The sequence below is a fragment of the Mauremys reevesii genome, linkage group 3 (assembly GCF_016161935.1).
Source record: "Mauremys reevesii isolate NIE-2019 linkage group 3, ASM1616193v1, whole genome shotgun sequence".
Classification (NCBI taxonomy): Eukaryota; Metazoa; Chordata; order Testudines; family Geoemydidae; genus Mauremys; species Mauremys reevesii.
The window spans coordinates 113,429,421-113,446,640 of record NC_052625.1 but is presented as its reverse complement, the minus strand read 5'-3'; the positions used below and the strand labels follow the sequence as shown (position 1 = coordinate 113,446,640).

The following is a 17,220-nucleotide window of genomic DNA, read 5'->3' as shown; positions in this document are numbered from 1 at the left end:
GATCTTTTTTTCCCCAAGTAATTCAATGGCACATAAAAGAAGCACAACAGAGCTGTAAATACAGAGCCCAGAGGTACAAAATCTACTACATCAGCCATGTACTGCTTACATGAGTTAAATAACATGATTAAAGATTCTAAATAGAATGATAGAGCCTGATTAATACAGAAGTGAAAGGAACAGTATATCACACAGATTAATAGGAAATTGTGTAGAAACTGAAGAGAACATGACTCCCAGGGTTAGAAAAGACACAGCAAGACAATGTGATGTCTTTAGCAAACCTGTGGATTAGAGTGCACAGGTTATAGATGAAGGGTTTAAAAAACTAAAGGCTACCTTCATGCTGTTAAAAGGAATACCTTTTATTCAAACATCTGCTACTGCTGATGTTCAGTCTCTTTAGTAAAATAATGAGGCTATCATTTTGAGAGAAAAAGGCCTTAAATTAAAGAAATGTGGTGCCATGCATGCATGCATGTCTCCAGGTAGCTGTCAGCTACAGTACAGTTTATTTCTCATACCTACTGAACTAACCACAGAAGGGGGCATTCTACAGAGATTTGTACTGCGGTGAGCAGGATTTTAAACCTGATTAAAAATAACTGTATCCACCATGCCCTTCTTGAAACCTTGTCTTCCCTTGCTTTTGTGATTCTTGTCTTCCCCTGGTTCTCCTCCTGCCTCTGTAGTCATTACGCCAGTGTTTCTTCTGAAAGGTTCTGCTGCTCCCCTCTTCCTCTTTCTGGTGGTGTCCTTCAGAGCTTTATCATTGGTCCACTCCTCATCTTTCTCCACAGTCATTCTCTAGTGTCTCAATCCATCCAATTCCATATGTCAGTGTCTCTCTTTAACATGTCTACCTGGATGTCTTGACGTTTTTTCCCTCTCTTCACACCATTAAACCTTTTGTCTAGGCCCTCATCATCTCCTAGCTTGACAGAAGCTCCTCCTTCCTGACAACCCTCTTCAGCTCCATCTATGTTAGAACACTCTTTTATTTTCTCTGCTGGCTCTGTCTTCTCTATCATATCAGATACAGCCCCACCCTTTAAGGTCTCTAACACCTCTGTCCCTCCTTGCTTACTTGTTCTTGTAACTTGTCATATTGCCCTACAACTCTTAATTCTGCCAATGATGCCAGCCTGAGTTATCCATTTGTCCACATCTCCAACAAACTCCTCCAGTCTTTTTTTCCATTCCAGCCTTCATTCATGGAATAGCCTCCCTGAAGCAGTCCGTGCAGAAGGACAGAACACCTTCCCTGAAAAAGGCTGTAAAGCCACTCTTCCTTCCTCCTTGAAGTCCCTCCACAAGATCCTTTTCTACTATGTTGCTTATGGAAAAGGACAATTTGTGATGGCTGGCTAGAAGGCCAGTAAGGGAGTTCTGATATTTATCTTATATATATTTAAAATTAGCAAACTCAAAACCATCTGTGCATACAACTAGACTACATAATCACATTTCTGGCCATAGTACCTATATCCTTGCTCCCCTATTACCTCCAGTTATTTGTAACTCATTGCCTGTTGTCTTAGACTGTAAATGCTTTGGGACTGGAACTGTTGGTGGTGCTATTGTTGTTAAAGTCTTTGAAATCTTGTTTGATAGTCTCTTAGATGGGCTCAAGGATGATAATAACTGTCATCCCATGTGGTGTTTGGGATTCAGCTGGAGCTGGTAGGGGTGCAATGTCACTTGGGTCCCTCTCTTTCTGGCCTGTTCTGATCAGGATTAGGATGATGAAGGGCTGGGTTCCCAGGAAAAGGTGGAGGTGGCAGCCATGATGGTGAAACTCATTCCAATGAAGTCTGACTGTTCTTTCTGTCTGTTTTTTGTTTTGTTCTTTCATACTTTCCCTGCAAAAATCTTTCTTTTAAGAACCCCAAAAGGGAGTGATGGGTGGAATAGCCCATCCCATCATTACTTTGTCCTCCAATTAGGCCTAATATCAGATATGCCAATTTTGGCTCATTAACCTCTGGTTTCAAGTCTTCTATTTTTAACAAGTATAATTTTAACACAGTCCTTGAATCATATCAACTTGTCCTGTTGCATTTAGACTAATTTAGTTTCTCTGTCTGATTCTCTTGCACCTGTTTATAACATGTTTTATTGAAAATAACGTGACCTACTTTCCATGGTAAAGTAGGCAAAAGTTATAGACCAATTGTCACAACAGCTTTTATACTGCAAGCATCATTGTAATATCTAGGCACAGATCCAAACTTTTTTCTTACAGATCCCTGTTCATTTCTGTCTTGAATATGTGTTCTCTAGCTCAATGAAACCCTATGTATTTAAAATATATATATATTGTACCCAGCCAATTGTGAAGGAAGTACTATGTATTGAGCCCATAATAAGTTACCTTGACAGAATTTCTATTTCAGTGAAGATAGCAAAAAGCCTCTCATCCAAGACAGCAACTGAAAAAAAGCCAATTTACTTGAGTATTTGTAAACTGAAATGAGTCTGTTTCTTGTCTGAATGAAAGGCTGAGAAACATGATCAATTCCAATGGAATTTCTCTATATACTTGCAAATCAGAATGAATACACATTAGATATATTGAAACACATTCCAGAGGAGCTGGCTGGTTGTTTAACGAGAAATTGTTTGCATGGTGTAAAATGGAAATCTGCTTCTGAAGCATGTGGCACACCAAGCAATAAACAGGTTATAATTCTTAAATTTAAATGGGAAGATTATGATGATTGGGGGTATAGGCTAGTAATGAGTGCTTCTCACTGAGATGGAGGTTGCAGGATGAACACTCTGGGTATGTCAAGGCTGAGGATTATTGGGTATGAATATGTTCCACTGATAATCCTAAAGGTAAATAATGATGCTTCTGGCATAAATAGCACATTTTAATACACCTCTACCCCGATATGATGCTGTCTTCGGGAGCCAAAAAATCTTACCGCGTTATAGGTGAAACCACGTTTTATCGAACTTGCTTTGATTCACCGGAGCATGCAGCCCTACCCCACTGGAGTGCTGCTTTACCGCGTTATATCCAAATTCATGTTATATCGGGGTAGAGGTGTATTTGAATCTCAAAGTGCTCATTAAACACTGATTTTGATAATAGTCCTGTGTGATAGGTTTATGTTCAATATAGATAAGGGCCAGAACCAGAATCTTTTATGAAACCATACCCTACCTACAACCTTTGGTATGGATAAAATGGAGCTCTGACCCAAACAACCCTTGGTTTTGGATTTGAAAGGCCATAATCCATGCAAAATTTTGCCAGATTAAACAGTGACCTCTTTAGCCCATCTGTAATCTATGTTACCAGTGGATATTAACTGAAGTACAGAAGTTTAAATGTTTCAGTCCGTAATCACCCAATTCAGTGGCAGAGCTGGGATCTCTGAGACCTGGACCTCCACTGCTCTAAAAATTAGACAGCAATCCTTGACTGAATCAACCCACCTCTTCATCCAAGGCACTCTACTTTGGGGTGAAATAAATAATCTCCTAGTAATTTAGCTTTTAAACAAACTGTAACAGCTCCTGTGGTTGGATGCTTCCTGAATCAGAGACTCCATCATGCTGCCATTTTTTTTTGCCTGCATATTTGTATATGTAATGCTAAATCTCAATTATAGCTGTTTATTTTAAATGTAAAGCCTGCTCAGACAGTGTGGGGTAAATAAGACCTAGATGCTGCCTCCCTGACTCACATTTAGTAGTACTTTACTCAGGGAGCAGTCCCATTGATTTCAATGGGGTTTCTTGTGGGGTTAAGGTGCTACTCAATTGGAGTAAGAGCAGCACACTGGCCCTAGGATTGTTAGCTTTTCAGGGCATGGTCTGTGCACACAATTTATACTTGTACCATGCCTAACACAAGTGTGGCCCTGATCCTTGCAATCATAGTACAAATAACTAATAAAGATAAATCAATACATATATGGATTTAGTGTTTTCTTTGACTTTCCATAGGCATGCTCCCTGGATTCTGCCACTGCAAGACTGGCTACGCAGGTAAAAGCTGCAATCGATGTGCATTGGGTTACAAGGGTTATCCTGACTGCGTGAGCTGTAGCTGCTCTGTGAAAGGCAGCTTGAATGATGACCCTTGTATAGGATCCTGCATTTGCAAGGTATGAGTGTCAAACTATTTTCAGCCATAGTTAATCACCATTGATATTATGAAAAATTAAAACCCATTATCCTCTACCATCATTGCAATGTTGTTATGCTGTTCTTTTTCTTCGAGTGATTGCACATGTCTGTTCCACTTTGGGTGTCTGCACACCTTGTGCACAGTTGTTGGAGATTTTTCCCCTAGCAGTACCCGTCAGGGCAGCGTGAGCGCCCTCTGGTGCCTCATGCCACTGTACACAAGTATAAAGGGCTGTGTTGCCCCCGCCCTCCTTCAGTTCCTTCCTACTGCAAGTAATGGTTGTTGTTGGAACTGCCATCTTTGATTCATCATATTTTCCCTCCCTTAGTGTAAATAGTACCTGTAGCATTAGTTTGTAGTCTTGTATAGCATATCTGTAAATAGTTAGTTATAAAGATAAGTTTGGAATACAGTCTTTTAGTATACAGTTGCTGGTGCCTGATTGGGTACTGGGCTTGGTACCAGACTGATGCCCTGTTCTCCTGGCTTTAAGGCCTGTTGTTCAGGTCTAGGCCAGTGAGTGACCCATACCCCAGCTGCCTTAAGTTTGTGGGAGAGGCGCATGTAAGTGACAAATGTCACATTTGTAGAGGGTTCAAACCCTGTTGGAAAAAGGGCAGGACTGACAGATGCAAGTATCTGCTCAATGAGTCTGCACTCTATCCATCATCAGAACCTGCCCCCACTCCAAATGGGTTCCAAGCATGTCCAAGTTTCCTAGGAGTGCTCCTCCTGTTCTGACAGAGTCCTCAGGCAGATCCGTGTCACAGGAGCCTAAGAAGAGACTGCATGAGTCTAATAAAGATTTGGTACCACCACCCTGCAAGGAGAAGCACCAAGTGTTCACAAGACCTCAGAGGTGTGCTCAAAAAAAGTCACATCCCCAGGAGCAGGGTGGACCAGGAAGGGTCAGTTGAGACCATTCCCCAAAGGATTGGCACCACTTGTGGTACCTCAACAGGAGCCCTTTCCAGTGCCATTGACACCTGGGGCTTTCGAGGCAACCTGAGAGTTGCTTAATTTGTCGGTACCAACTTCTCCTCTGCTCAGTACCAGCCACTTCTACTCTTGCAATACCTCTATGTAGGATTGCATCTACAGGCAAGCCAGCAATGATTTGGCTGATACCCTCTTCCCAAGACTTGGAACCTCCCTCCTTGGTACCAATGGGTTCAGCTCCCCAATGGTCACAGGAGATAGACTCCTCCTCAGACTCAGAAGTTGTATCCTTTGAGTCCTGACATGAGCATGCCCAACAGCCCCAGTGGGGTGCCTGCCTGTTGTGATACTGTCCACAGGCTCATCATTTTAATAGCCAGTGGTCTGCACATCATCCTAATAGCCAGTGGTCCAACCTCCATACCAGTAACCCTTCCAGATCTCTTGAGGCTTCCCTCCATGTTCCAGAACCTCTCTGTTGCCTCCCCACACTTCTATGTCAGTCAGGTGCCAGGAGCATCTGCAAGAAGGTCACTATCTTCCTTCCCCTGGTACCAGTATTGGTACCATGCAAGTGGATCTGCATGCTCAGGACTCCCCGATAGAGGGATTGGAGGAGGTATTTTCTCAACCTTTAGCCTCTTCTATGTTGCCTGATGAGGCAGTAGTGACTGACTCTACCTCTTCCCCTCCTGATGATTTTAGAGCTCATCAGCCATTGTTGAGTAGGGTGGCTGTAGCTCTGGATATCCAGACAGAAGAGGTACAAGAAAGCTGTCACAAGCTTGTGGGTATTTTAGGTTCTGCGGGCCCCTCTATGGTAGCTCTCCCTATTAATGCCAAGACCTCCCATTTGAAGGCTGTTGTCCAGTAAAACTGATCAGAGGCGTCATAGCCTTAAGGATTCAAGGGCAACCCTTAAGTCTCTGAGGATCTATGCACTGGCGACAAAAAAGAAAGCCGTTCCACCCACAATATTCCCAGTGGTTTCAACTCTTCTTGCCACATTTCCAGGACCTGCCTAAAAAGGGGAAAGGAGTTACAAGATACATCTTCCTCCTCCACCCTCCTCTGCAGCTACCAGCTCTTCTAGGCAATCTGGATTATCTAAGCAATGATTTTCACCTACGGGTTGAGGACAGTATACACTCCCCATAGTACCATCTTTCCTGAATGCTATTTTTGCCAACTGCTTATCCCACTTACTAAGCATTTGGACCCACATCACTATGTATTAGTGGGTCCTAAGGAAGAGGAAACTGTAATACACCCTTCAATTGATTTCTACCTCCCTTCCCCATCCCTCTTCAGGGAGCACTCTCACAAGAGGACGCTACATCAGGAGGTCCAGTCTCTGCTCCTCCTGGGGGACATACAGGAAGTTCCCATGTTGTTCAGAGGGAAGAGATTTTAGTCCTGTTACTTTCTGATCCCAAAGGCAAAGGGGAGGGGTGTCCTCAGGGCTATTTATTCTGAATTGCCACTATAGCATCTGGTATCCCTTCCTTAGATCCCAGGGGACTGATATGCTGCTCTCGACTTAAAAGATGTTTATTTTCACATGGCAATTCACCAGAGCCACCAAAAATTCCTCAGGTTCATGGTCAATGGATTCCACTGACAATTTGCAGTGCTGTCTTTCAGACTATCAGCAGCTCGTAGCATATTCACGAAATGCATGGCTGTAGTAGCGGCATTCCTTAGCAAGTCTGGACTGCATGTATTTCCTTACCTGGCCAGTCCAGGTCTCTGGTAATCTCCAGTGTACCAACTATTCAGTCCACTTTTGACATACTGGGGGGCTACTGATCAAGGACAGATTTCACTGTATATCTCCTGTTTAACTAATAGAATTCATTGGAGTAGTTCTGGACTTGGCTTGACACAGCAGAGGTTCCAAATAAGGTGACTTATTACTCTAGATCTAAAGGCTCATTCTGGCATCAGAGTTTGAAACTGCCTCAAACTTCTAGGACACTTGGCAGCATGCCCCTACATAGTACAGCATGCCAAACTACATCTGAGATATCTACAGGGTTGGATAGCCTTGGTGTACTCACTGGCCCATCATCATATAGACATAGTGGTTCAAGTACCATCTGGGTCTTGTTGTCAGAGCGGTACCGGTGTGGTGCTCTGCTGTCTCCTTGTTGATATCACTCGGCTGCGTGCGTGAGTTCCCTCTGTGTGCTGCCCCAGCTCTGCGCAGATAGCTGACACAGCAGACCCGACGAGAACCCCCAATAACCACAGAGTCCAGTAAGATGCAAAGTCACGTCGACTAGGTTTATTGCGATCTCGGACACAATGGCAGTTCCCTGTAGGTTTCTTAGCCTAATTCAGGGCATACTACGAGAAAGTGCCTCTTGGCAAGGACCCGGCTTAGTGGCGGGACTTTCCACTCCCCCTACGGCCGGACAAAGACACCGCCCCAAGGATGCATTCTTATACACAGATACAAACACGTTACACATCACACCTGACGTATGGAGGTGCAACCTTTCTACGTAGCACGGTACAACCCCTCTACGTATTAAGGTGCCGCCTCTCACCTTGTACATGTTGGTTCGATCAAAACAACTCTATCCATCATTTTACCCTTTTGCCCCTGTCATTGGGATGGGTCGGCCTATCCTCCTGTTATCTAGGGAATGTTTCAGTATAGTGTGTTCTAGTGCTGTGTTTATGCTAGGTGAATATATGTTTATGCAGCATCAGCCCTTTTCATGCCAGCTTCTGTGAGCAGGGCCTACCTCTGGCTCACAGCTTAACTTTGCTTTATGTTAGCAAAGTCTTGACCATTACTTTAGTTCAGGCCTCAGGCCTCATACTGGGCCTTTATCAGGGCCTGCACTTACTACAGGTCTTATCCTCCATGGACTGATGAATGTTTGCAAGTAGGGGCCCAATCCACAAAGTTATGCCAGGAGGAAATCCTCCTGTGGAATTTATGCTTCACCAGTTCCATCAGCCTGAGAGCTGCTTACGTTCCAGGAGCTCAGACTACTCTGTGTTAGCAGGTCATTCACAGGCCAGCATGAGTAGTCTCTTGGACCAGACTTTTCCAGCTGCATTTTCCAGCAGAGGGGAACTCCTCAAGTGGACCTGTTTCCAACAAGAGAAAGCAAAAAATGTCATCTTTGTTGTTCCCGAGCAGGTCACAGCCCAGGTCACAGACAGATGCTTTCCTTCTGCCCAGGTTGAGAGGCCTACTCTATGCCTTCCCTCCAGTTCTGCTCCTGCCCAAAATCTTATCCAAAGTCAGCAAGATTCCATGCACTTTATTCTAATAGCTCTAGTATGGACATGTCAACATTGGATTTTGACTTTACTAGATCTATCAGTCAGACTTCTTCTGTTTATCCTGATGGATGTGGATATGATATCCCAGGATCACAGTCGCCTTCTTCATTCCAACCTTCAGACAAAAAAACAGTTACCTACCTTTCCGTAACTGTTGTTTTTTGAGATGTGTTGCACATATCCATTTCATGACCCACCTTCCTTTCCCTCTCTATTGGAATCTTGCTGGTAGGACAGAATGGAGAGGGGTCGGGGCAGCGCAGCCTTTTATAGCTATGTGCCGTGGTGTGAGTCACCAGAGGGAGCTCACACTGCCCCAGCAGGAACCGCTCAGGGAAAAATCTCTGACAACTGTGCATGGGCTGCACACACAACCATAGTGGAATGGACATGTGCAACACATCTCAAAGAACAACTGTTGCGGAAAGGTAGGCAACTGGTTTTTAGCTGTGGTGATATGTGTCAAAAATTGTGACTCCTTTTAGGGTTAATGTGTTTCTGGTCTGACTGTGACACTTCAAGTCTTGAGTACAAGTCTTAAAACAAGTAATTAGGAATCAGCTGCCATTCAGGTAAGCCCAATAGAATTATACTCAAGATAAGATATTTAAGACATTCAGAAAGCTGTGAATTGCTTATTTCAAATTCCCACTGCCATCCACCCAGGAGCTATACATTAAAAGCAGCTGAGCATTGTCAACTCTAAAAATAATCTGTCATATGTTTTTTAAAAAGCAAATATTCTGAACTATTGGTTAAGGGGAAATGGCATTTAAGGCCTCTGTTTTATAGGTTGTTATGTAGTATATTTAGTCATTCTGCTGCCAAAGTTTGGACAAAGGAGATTCTCTTTTCCATTTTGGTCCCTTTGTTTGGAAACCTCCAAGGTATTTCTGTCAAAGATGCTGTTAAAATCTGACTGCTGAGGCTGTATGTGATGTAGGCTGAAGTTCTTAGTGCTGTATGTGTGTAAATTCAGAAAGCCAAATATTGATATAGCTTTTGAATTAAAACACTATTTTAAAATGATACAAACTATTTTTAATTTAAAAATATCCTCAATACCAATAATACACATGAAGGTCCTGTTGTCCAAAAGATGCAGCTTACATGAGAAATAAGTCATCCTGAATATGCTCAGCAGAGAGCAACATGGTAGATACTGTGGGTTATTTTTCAATAATTTGTTGTGTATGTTCCATTTGGATGTTTAATTTACAGACTCTGATACAAGTGTAAAAATGCTTCTATTAAGTTCTCAAGAGCACAAGTGTACCAAAAAGTTTCATTCTATCATCTCATATTGAATACACTCATAAACCACTAGTGTGACAGTTGAACAGCACTGAAGTCTGTTCAGGGTATTAATCTTATCCTCACTTGGCACATATATAACACTCAAATGTTCTCTGTCAGAAGTAAAATCTCTTCCTATCAGGGTTTTAATTTTTAAGCTATCGTGTCTAGAGGATCAGACTTCAGGCACATTTCATTATGCTCTGATATGAAAATGAGCTTTGATGATGAGTTATATAGTCAAAATATACTTTACTGTAGGAAACAATTCTGCACTGGCAGAGGGATGGGTTACATATATTTTTCCACCTTCAGGGTTTAGGATTCTGTTAACTTATTGTCTGCTCACAAGAATGGTGTAGATTACTTGCAGTTATAGAGTACAATTGTGCTCTGCTTTGTTACTGAAACTTTTATTATAACAAATACATTTACTTTTCAGTCCTCACTTTTCTTTCCTCTTCCCACCCTGCCCACAGTAACACATCAGCAATTCAATTGGATCATATTAAAGGAACTTTTAGGGCCAGATTTTCAAAGTGGTTTCAAAAATTGCAGCTGCAAACATTTGTGTGCATAGAAACCAGAGGCCAGCTACAGTTAGAGTACAGTAGTACTACAGCTTAAATTTTCAGACCAACAGCCTTGACAGTTGCTTTAAGCTTTTGATGTACAGACTCCAAATGATGTTGCTAATTGGCGAGAGACAATGAAAACAGATAAAGGAATAGATACAGAATTACCACATAAGTGGTGATAACATCCTTATTTGAATCTGCCCTTTGCCTGTTTTTCTTTAGCTGTGTCCCGTTTTTCTCTCATTTTTCCCTCCTGTCTTCTCTTTGCCCTTTGTGTTTCTGCTTTTCTCCCCCTTCTGCCACTTATCCTTTATTTGCCTCACTCTTTCCATCTCTCTGGCATCTCTGACCAGAAGGCAGGCAAGTGGCTTTCAGTTAACTTATTTCTGTGCCACAAAGCCAGGATGATCCTAATTTACTTGTGTTATGGGCAGGCATTCCATAAACTATTCAGCCTCTGCTGGCCTGGAGCCAATGATTCTGGTACATCTGTGCACATTTCATAGTGCGGTGTCCAGGATTAAAGAGACCATGTGCAAAATAATTTGGAGAGAGTTCTTATAAGGATAATTCTTCTCTGGGGTATCTTTGAAAAATACTGTTGCATTATTCAGCTCCCACCACAGTGTGAACCTTTTTGTAATGCACCCCATGTGTCAGAGAGGCATCTCTGTCTCTGCATATGGGCCAGATTGATTACATACTGGTAACCCAGCATCTCAACTGGTAAAATAAACCTTTGCTGTAAAACAAAATTACAAAATGCTGCAATGATCTGGCACTTGGGTCCTTTGCTCCAGTTCTCCGTAGGTTCACAGATCATCTATGTGGTTGGCAAATACTGTCAGTCATGGAGGGAGAAATACAGGCCTTGCCTATACTTGGATTAGCCCTCATTTCAGCAGTCAGTGGCCAGCTACAGGAGTAGCTGCACTGGTGCAAAGCCCAAGCATAGACAAGAAGGACTGAAAAGCTGCATTTTGCGCTGGATAAGCATACCCTGGTTTCAAGTAGCTATTGCAGTTGATAGACACTGACTGCTGATTCCCAAGAATAGGCAAGTTGTACCCCATGCTTTCCTTCCTTTGGCCATCCATGTTTTAGAGGAGATTTATTAGATTATTGTGAAAAAATAATATATTCATGGAAAAGGTATAAAGTTAAATGGCCAAATTCTACCTTCAGTAGCACACATGCAATCCCTTTAACTTTAGTTGGGTTGCACCAGCTTAATTGTTTGGAGATTTAGGCTCTTATTTTGAAAAATTAGGGGACAGTTTCCCATAAATGTCTTCCTTTAGCATTGTTGTATCAAACCAAAAGAGAGCAAAAAGCCTTTAATTTTAATATGTGATAGCTGAAGTAATATTCTAATGTGCATTTCCAGGAAAACGTTGAAGGAGAAAACTGTGATCGTTGTAAACCAAGTTTCTTCAACCTGCAGCAAGATAATCCCAGAGGCTGTGAGGAGTGTTTTTGTTCAGGGAAAACAAACATCTGTATAGACTCTCACTGGACCTACAGCGGTGTAAGAAAAATAATAGTCAACATCATAGCAAAAATATGTCATTGGTTATGCTGTCTTTTAAAACGTATCTTGTACAACACATGTTATCCTAAGATCTGCAGGCACATGATATACCATGTAAGTCTTTTCAGGTATCCAAAAGAAAAGGATTTTTCACACACAAGAACTGATCTTTCTTTGTTTTCATTGTGAAAATGTTCTGAAATCAACATTGTGATTGATATAGAAAGCAATTCAGAAATGTCTGTCAGAGATGAAGCTGTGTGTGTGAAACAGTCATGGCATGTGCCGATGATGAAGTATGAAAATATGAGGATAATTCTGTCCATAGAACAGTCTCTTTTCTGGGCATGTAATAAATATCCATATAGACACATATGGGTTAATTAAGAGTTTGCACTTACAAATACACAATTTGTGTGAGAAATAATATCCTTTATCAGGGCATGTAAACAGTGAGGGTCTTATGCCTCTGGTGAATTTCTTTTGTACAATATGTATATAGCATTGAAGCTAAATGTGGGGTGACCCTTCCAATGGTCTTACTTGCAAAAGCATATTGTAGAAAATATTTTTTTTTATACAAGCATGCTCTATACTTTCAATAAGGTCTCAAAGTCTGGACACCAATTTCTTTATAAAGGGACTGTAATACATGTCTGTAAATCTAGCTTGGGAAAATTTGTTTCAGGTTAAATAGCTACTTGTTATGGCTGTTTGGTATATGGGAACTCTGGGAGTAAAGCAGTCTGCCTGGTGTACTGCTCTACATACCAGTATCCAGAAAGCTTTTCCAGCTCACAGCTGAGCCATTTCATAGCTCTGCTGGTATCTAGGCATCTGAAAACAAGCCAAAAGCCTTGAGCATGCTTGTATGTATATTAAGCTCTTCTGTACTGGTTAGTTTCCTGATAGAGGATTTCAGAGATTCAGGATCTGAGGTTTTTGATCTTTGCTAGCTGGTGCAGTAGAAGAGACCTTTGAGCTTCTAAGATACAGGTCTTTAGAACAATAATCTACATTGTCTATGTCTGAATAATATCTGTTCAGATTTGTTGAACTCTCACTTCAGGCTTCTGTACCATGTGGGACTTATATCACTTACAGAGTATTTGTGTTGTGTGACCTACAGTGTAAGCATGAATGGCTCTTATTCAAATATTATTGGGAATTCTCTGTTAAGCCACTGGGAACAAATATTTACCTATGGCATCCCCTAACTTTTTGGCAGCCTAAGTGGCTGTCCAGGACACAAAAATCCAAGAGCTGGTATGCATACAGTAGATTCATTTTCCTATGAATAGTTTCATGTCACTGAATATGATTCTTCACTGAGATTAATCAAGATCTTAAACCAAATGAAGCTGCAAAGAAGACAAAAAACAAAACAGAGGCTGGTGGGTGCTGGGACTTTGATATCTTGACTCTCCTTCCAACAGGTATTTTATTCTGTCATTATAGGTAGGAGACATGAATGGCTGGTATCTGACTGACGTACCTGGTCTCCTTCGAGTTACACCTCAGCAGGACAGTTTTGGTGGACCTCAGCAGCTTAGCATCAGTAATGTGGCTGCCAGAAGAGTGCTGCCGCTGATTTATTACTGGAGTGCACCCAGTCCTTATTTGGGCAACAGAGTAAGTGCAGATGGTCCTTACCTGTATGATAATTTAATTTATTGCTAAGGAAAGATGTAAGCAATTTTTTTTTTAGTTCCTGTTGAAGGGAAGATTGAGTTGGATAGATATTTGACCAGCAAAATTGCTTGCTGAAAAGAACTGAGTTGCGCATGCAGAGAATCCTTATGAGACACAAAGTATCAAGGGAGAGCAGAATTAACTAAGTACTTCAATTCTGAGACCTCTTGAGGCCTCTGCTGTCAGTTCTTACAGAAGCTCAGATAATTTGCAGTGTTGTTTTTTGAACAAATTGGTTGGCATATGAATATGTGTTTCAGGTTGTCCTCTTCTCTTTCCATCTCATCCTTGGATATGAAAGGCTGTTTCCTATCCTGCTTTTCACAGATGCAAACTGTATATCAGATGTTGTGAGTTAGGTTACAAAACTTTAATGCTTGGCATAAACTTGTGTAGGGAACTCTGCCCTGGAACTCAGAAGGTGCTGTATTAAACTTTGTGCCAGTTTCACTGCTCATCTTTATTCAGATCCACTCCCACCCCCCCACCCAAGCACGTAAATATATAAACATATAAGTGTCTGCCCTCTGAAGGTTACTGCACTACGTTACTTTTAAAATCTTTGAAGATCTCCCTGGCTGCCTTAGTGGTCTCAATATCAGGCTTGCTATCCACAGACTTTCTGTCATCACAGGTGGTGTGTTCTTAAAATGAGTTTTCTGTCAGTCTTTGGAATTTGGGACTGTGTTCAGAACTTGAGCTTTTTTCTGATTATGGTGAAGTATATGGAACTATAGTGTGCTTCAGCACATTTTTCATTCTAGTCTCTTCAAACTCATCTGCCTATTTTTGTCCTGTTGGCTGGAAATCAACATGACAAAAGGTAAGTGAGCATGTGAAGATTAAACAGCATCATTTCCAAAGAATGTGGGCATCCTATTCATGGCTATAAGATGCTTAAAGATAGTCAAGCCCATTCAGCTGGGTAAGGGAAGTTTTTTATAGCTTCCATACACAGTGAACTTTTCCTGTACCCTAGTGAAATTTTACACAGACAAACTTCTTTTCCATTTAGTGAACAAAATAATGGGAAGAGTGTGTGCAAATTGTCTGAACATAGAAGACATTTTTTCAGTGTAATTTGAAGGTCCTTTGTGGTTTACTGTCAGACATTTCTGTATGAATGAAACAATTTGCCTTAATAACTGAACCATATAAATTTTTGATACTACAATAATACTGAAAGCACTCACAAATTACCACAGTACATCTTAACTGTCATGTTACATCATGTAAATTATAGTCATGATGACATGCTTAGCTTGGATGATTTAGTGTATTGCTATGGAAATGGAGTATTGCAGGTTCTTATTTGTAAACTCAATAAAACATCTCTCTAAATAGCTGAAACTGGATTAAACCAGACCTTCTCAACTATGACTGCTAGCTGTGTTACACGTATAATAGTTGCTGTTTTAGGTTAGGTGTGCTTTACCTGCCTTAAAAGTATGCAGAAAAAGGTTTTAAGAAGTTTTATATCAAGACATTTAAGTTTACTGTAATCCATAACTCTGGGATCCATGCTACAACTTCAACCCCCTTTCTTTTTGTCTCTACCCCTTTCATTAAAATGTTCTCTCTAAAAATAAATTTGAGTAAAACATGAGGACAACTGTCCCTCTATATTGAGAGATCCCAGTTTTCAAACATACCTGAAAACCTTTATTTGAAAGGCTTCTTTTAACATAAGGCTGGCATGTGGTGCACATGTTGATTTCCATATGTATTCTAGCTGCATGTTTTCAACCCGCCTACAAGTGCTACTTTCACATGACACAAGAGTTGTAAAATGGGATGATACTGAGTTTGTAACCCTGAGCTTTGCTTAACAATGGATGACACTGGAGTTATATAAGATTGTTCTGTGGCAGATTCTGGTTTCTCTAAAAAGGTTGGGCTACAAAGTGAGTAACGGGAGACTGTAGGTAATGCTCTTAGGACTCTTGTTTATGTGAAAGTGACTGACTGTATGACTGGGGACAAGAAAGCAAGAAAATGAATGTAACATCTCAGTTGTTGTTGTTCTTGTTTTTTTAGAAAAACAGAACAACAACAACAACAACAAAATACTACTGCACTACTAGCAATGTCAGAAGTTAGGTGAAATTTTACCATATTAAAAATATAAAATACATGCAGTTCTTGTGTTATATAAAATGCAGATTGTTAGGGTTTTTTTTAAAACAAAAATAAAAGTTTTCAGATGCTTGTTTTAGCATATATTGGTTTAAAATGAAAATTTGAAGGCGTGGTTTATTTATCAGATGAAAGGCTGTTATTTGGATTATTCTGAAACAATATAATTTTGCAAACTGCTAGATTATTTTATTAAGAAGAAAGTTTTTGCTTGGCTACTATTAAGATTTAACAGGGATCATATAATAGCTTTTCTGTCTATTTTATGGCTTCCAATTTAATTCTGGATTGAGGCAGTCATAAGTACTTGGTAACACAATACTCTGTAAGGGTATGTCTACACTGCAATTAGACACCTGCGGCTGGCCAGTGCCTGCTGACTCTAGCTCCTGGGGCTTGGGCTAAGGGGCTGTTTAACTGTGGAATGTAGAGATTCTGGCTGGTGCTGCAACCTTAGCTTTGGGACTCTCCCACCTCACAGGGTCCTAGAATCTGGGCTCAGCCCAAGCCCCAACATCCATACTGCAATTAAACAGCCCCTTATCCCAAGGCCCATGAGCCTAAGTCGGCTGGCATGGGCCAGCCCCAGGTATTTAACTGCAGTGTGGACATATCCTAAGACAGGGATCGGCAACCTTTAACACGCGGCCCGTCAGGGAAATCCACTGGCATGCCGGGACGGTTTGTTTACCTGCAGCGCCCGCAGGTTCGGCCGATCCCAGCTCCCACTGGCTGCGGTTCGCTGTTCCAGGCCAATCGGGGCTGCGGGAAGCGACATGGGCTGAGAGATTCTGCCTAGTGTAGAAAATGCTTTTGTTCTATTAAACAGATAAATATCAAACATTTTAAAGCCCCTGTTTGGTAAAACTGTCTTTTTAACATTTGCTTCCACTAGGAATTTATTTTTGATTATCTTTAAAAGAAAAGGGAATATGTTAATATAATGTTAGCATTCTGTCTTAAAGCTCCAAGAACCAAAAAATTGAATTAAGGCTAAAATTTCATCCATAACTCTTTCCACTGTGCATAGGTATTATCCTTCTGTGTAGGCCCCAAAAGAATGGCTGCTTTAATGTCCCATATGATCTGTATCAGCAATGCAGCACAAGGTGAGTGAAGGGCATATTTTTAGCCTTAATTAGTTTTATTCCTTCAGTAGGTTTAATTTTTAGGGCTAAACCTTAGAATATTTGCATCTAAAGGTGTTCCTGAAAAAATACTGTGCGACTACACCAAGGAAATTCGGCAGGAATGGTGTCCCTAGCCTCTGTTTGCCAGAAGCTGGGATTGGGTGACAGGGCATGAATCACTTGATGATAACCTGTCTGTTCATTCCCTTTGGGGCACCTGCCATTGGCCACTGTCAGAGAACAGGATACTGGGCTTGATGGCCCTTTGGTCTGACCCAGTATGGCAGTTCTTATGTTCTTATGAAATTGCCCAAGCAAATGAACAATTGCACATGGACAAATAACCATTTACATGGGCAATTATCTGATTGTTTGCATATGCGTTGCCATGTGCGATGTATAAAATAACATCACCATAAAAATGCTATGACTTTAAGACCCTGTGCTGCTTGGTATTATTATGCAGCAATG

At 41.2% G+C, this 17,220-nt stretch overlaps 1 protein-coding gene across 13 annotated transcripts in view; it reads left to right on the top strand.

Moving 5' to 3' along the window:
* LAMA2 (laminin subunit alpha 2) overlaps positions 1–17,220 on the top strand; it is a 477,311-nt gene that overhangs the window by 218,354 nt on the left and 241,737 nt on the right. For 12 of the 13 annotated variants that reach the window (XM_039528773.1, XM_039528772.1, XM_039528762.1 and 9 more), the window contains exons 10-12: positions 3,961–4,121; positions 11,648–11,788; positions 13,250–13,423. In XM_039528773.1, the coding sequence (XP_039384707.1) occupies positions 3,961–4,121; positions 11,648–11,788; positions 13,250–13,423 (476 nt within the window). Of the gene's footprint in view, positions 1–3,960; positions 4,122–11,647; positions 11,789–13,249; positions 13,424–16,689; positions 16,729–17,220 lie in introns of those variants that run through there. The other variant, XM_039528771.1, reaches the window with a different exon arrangement.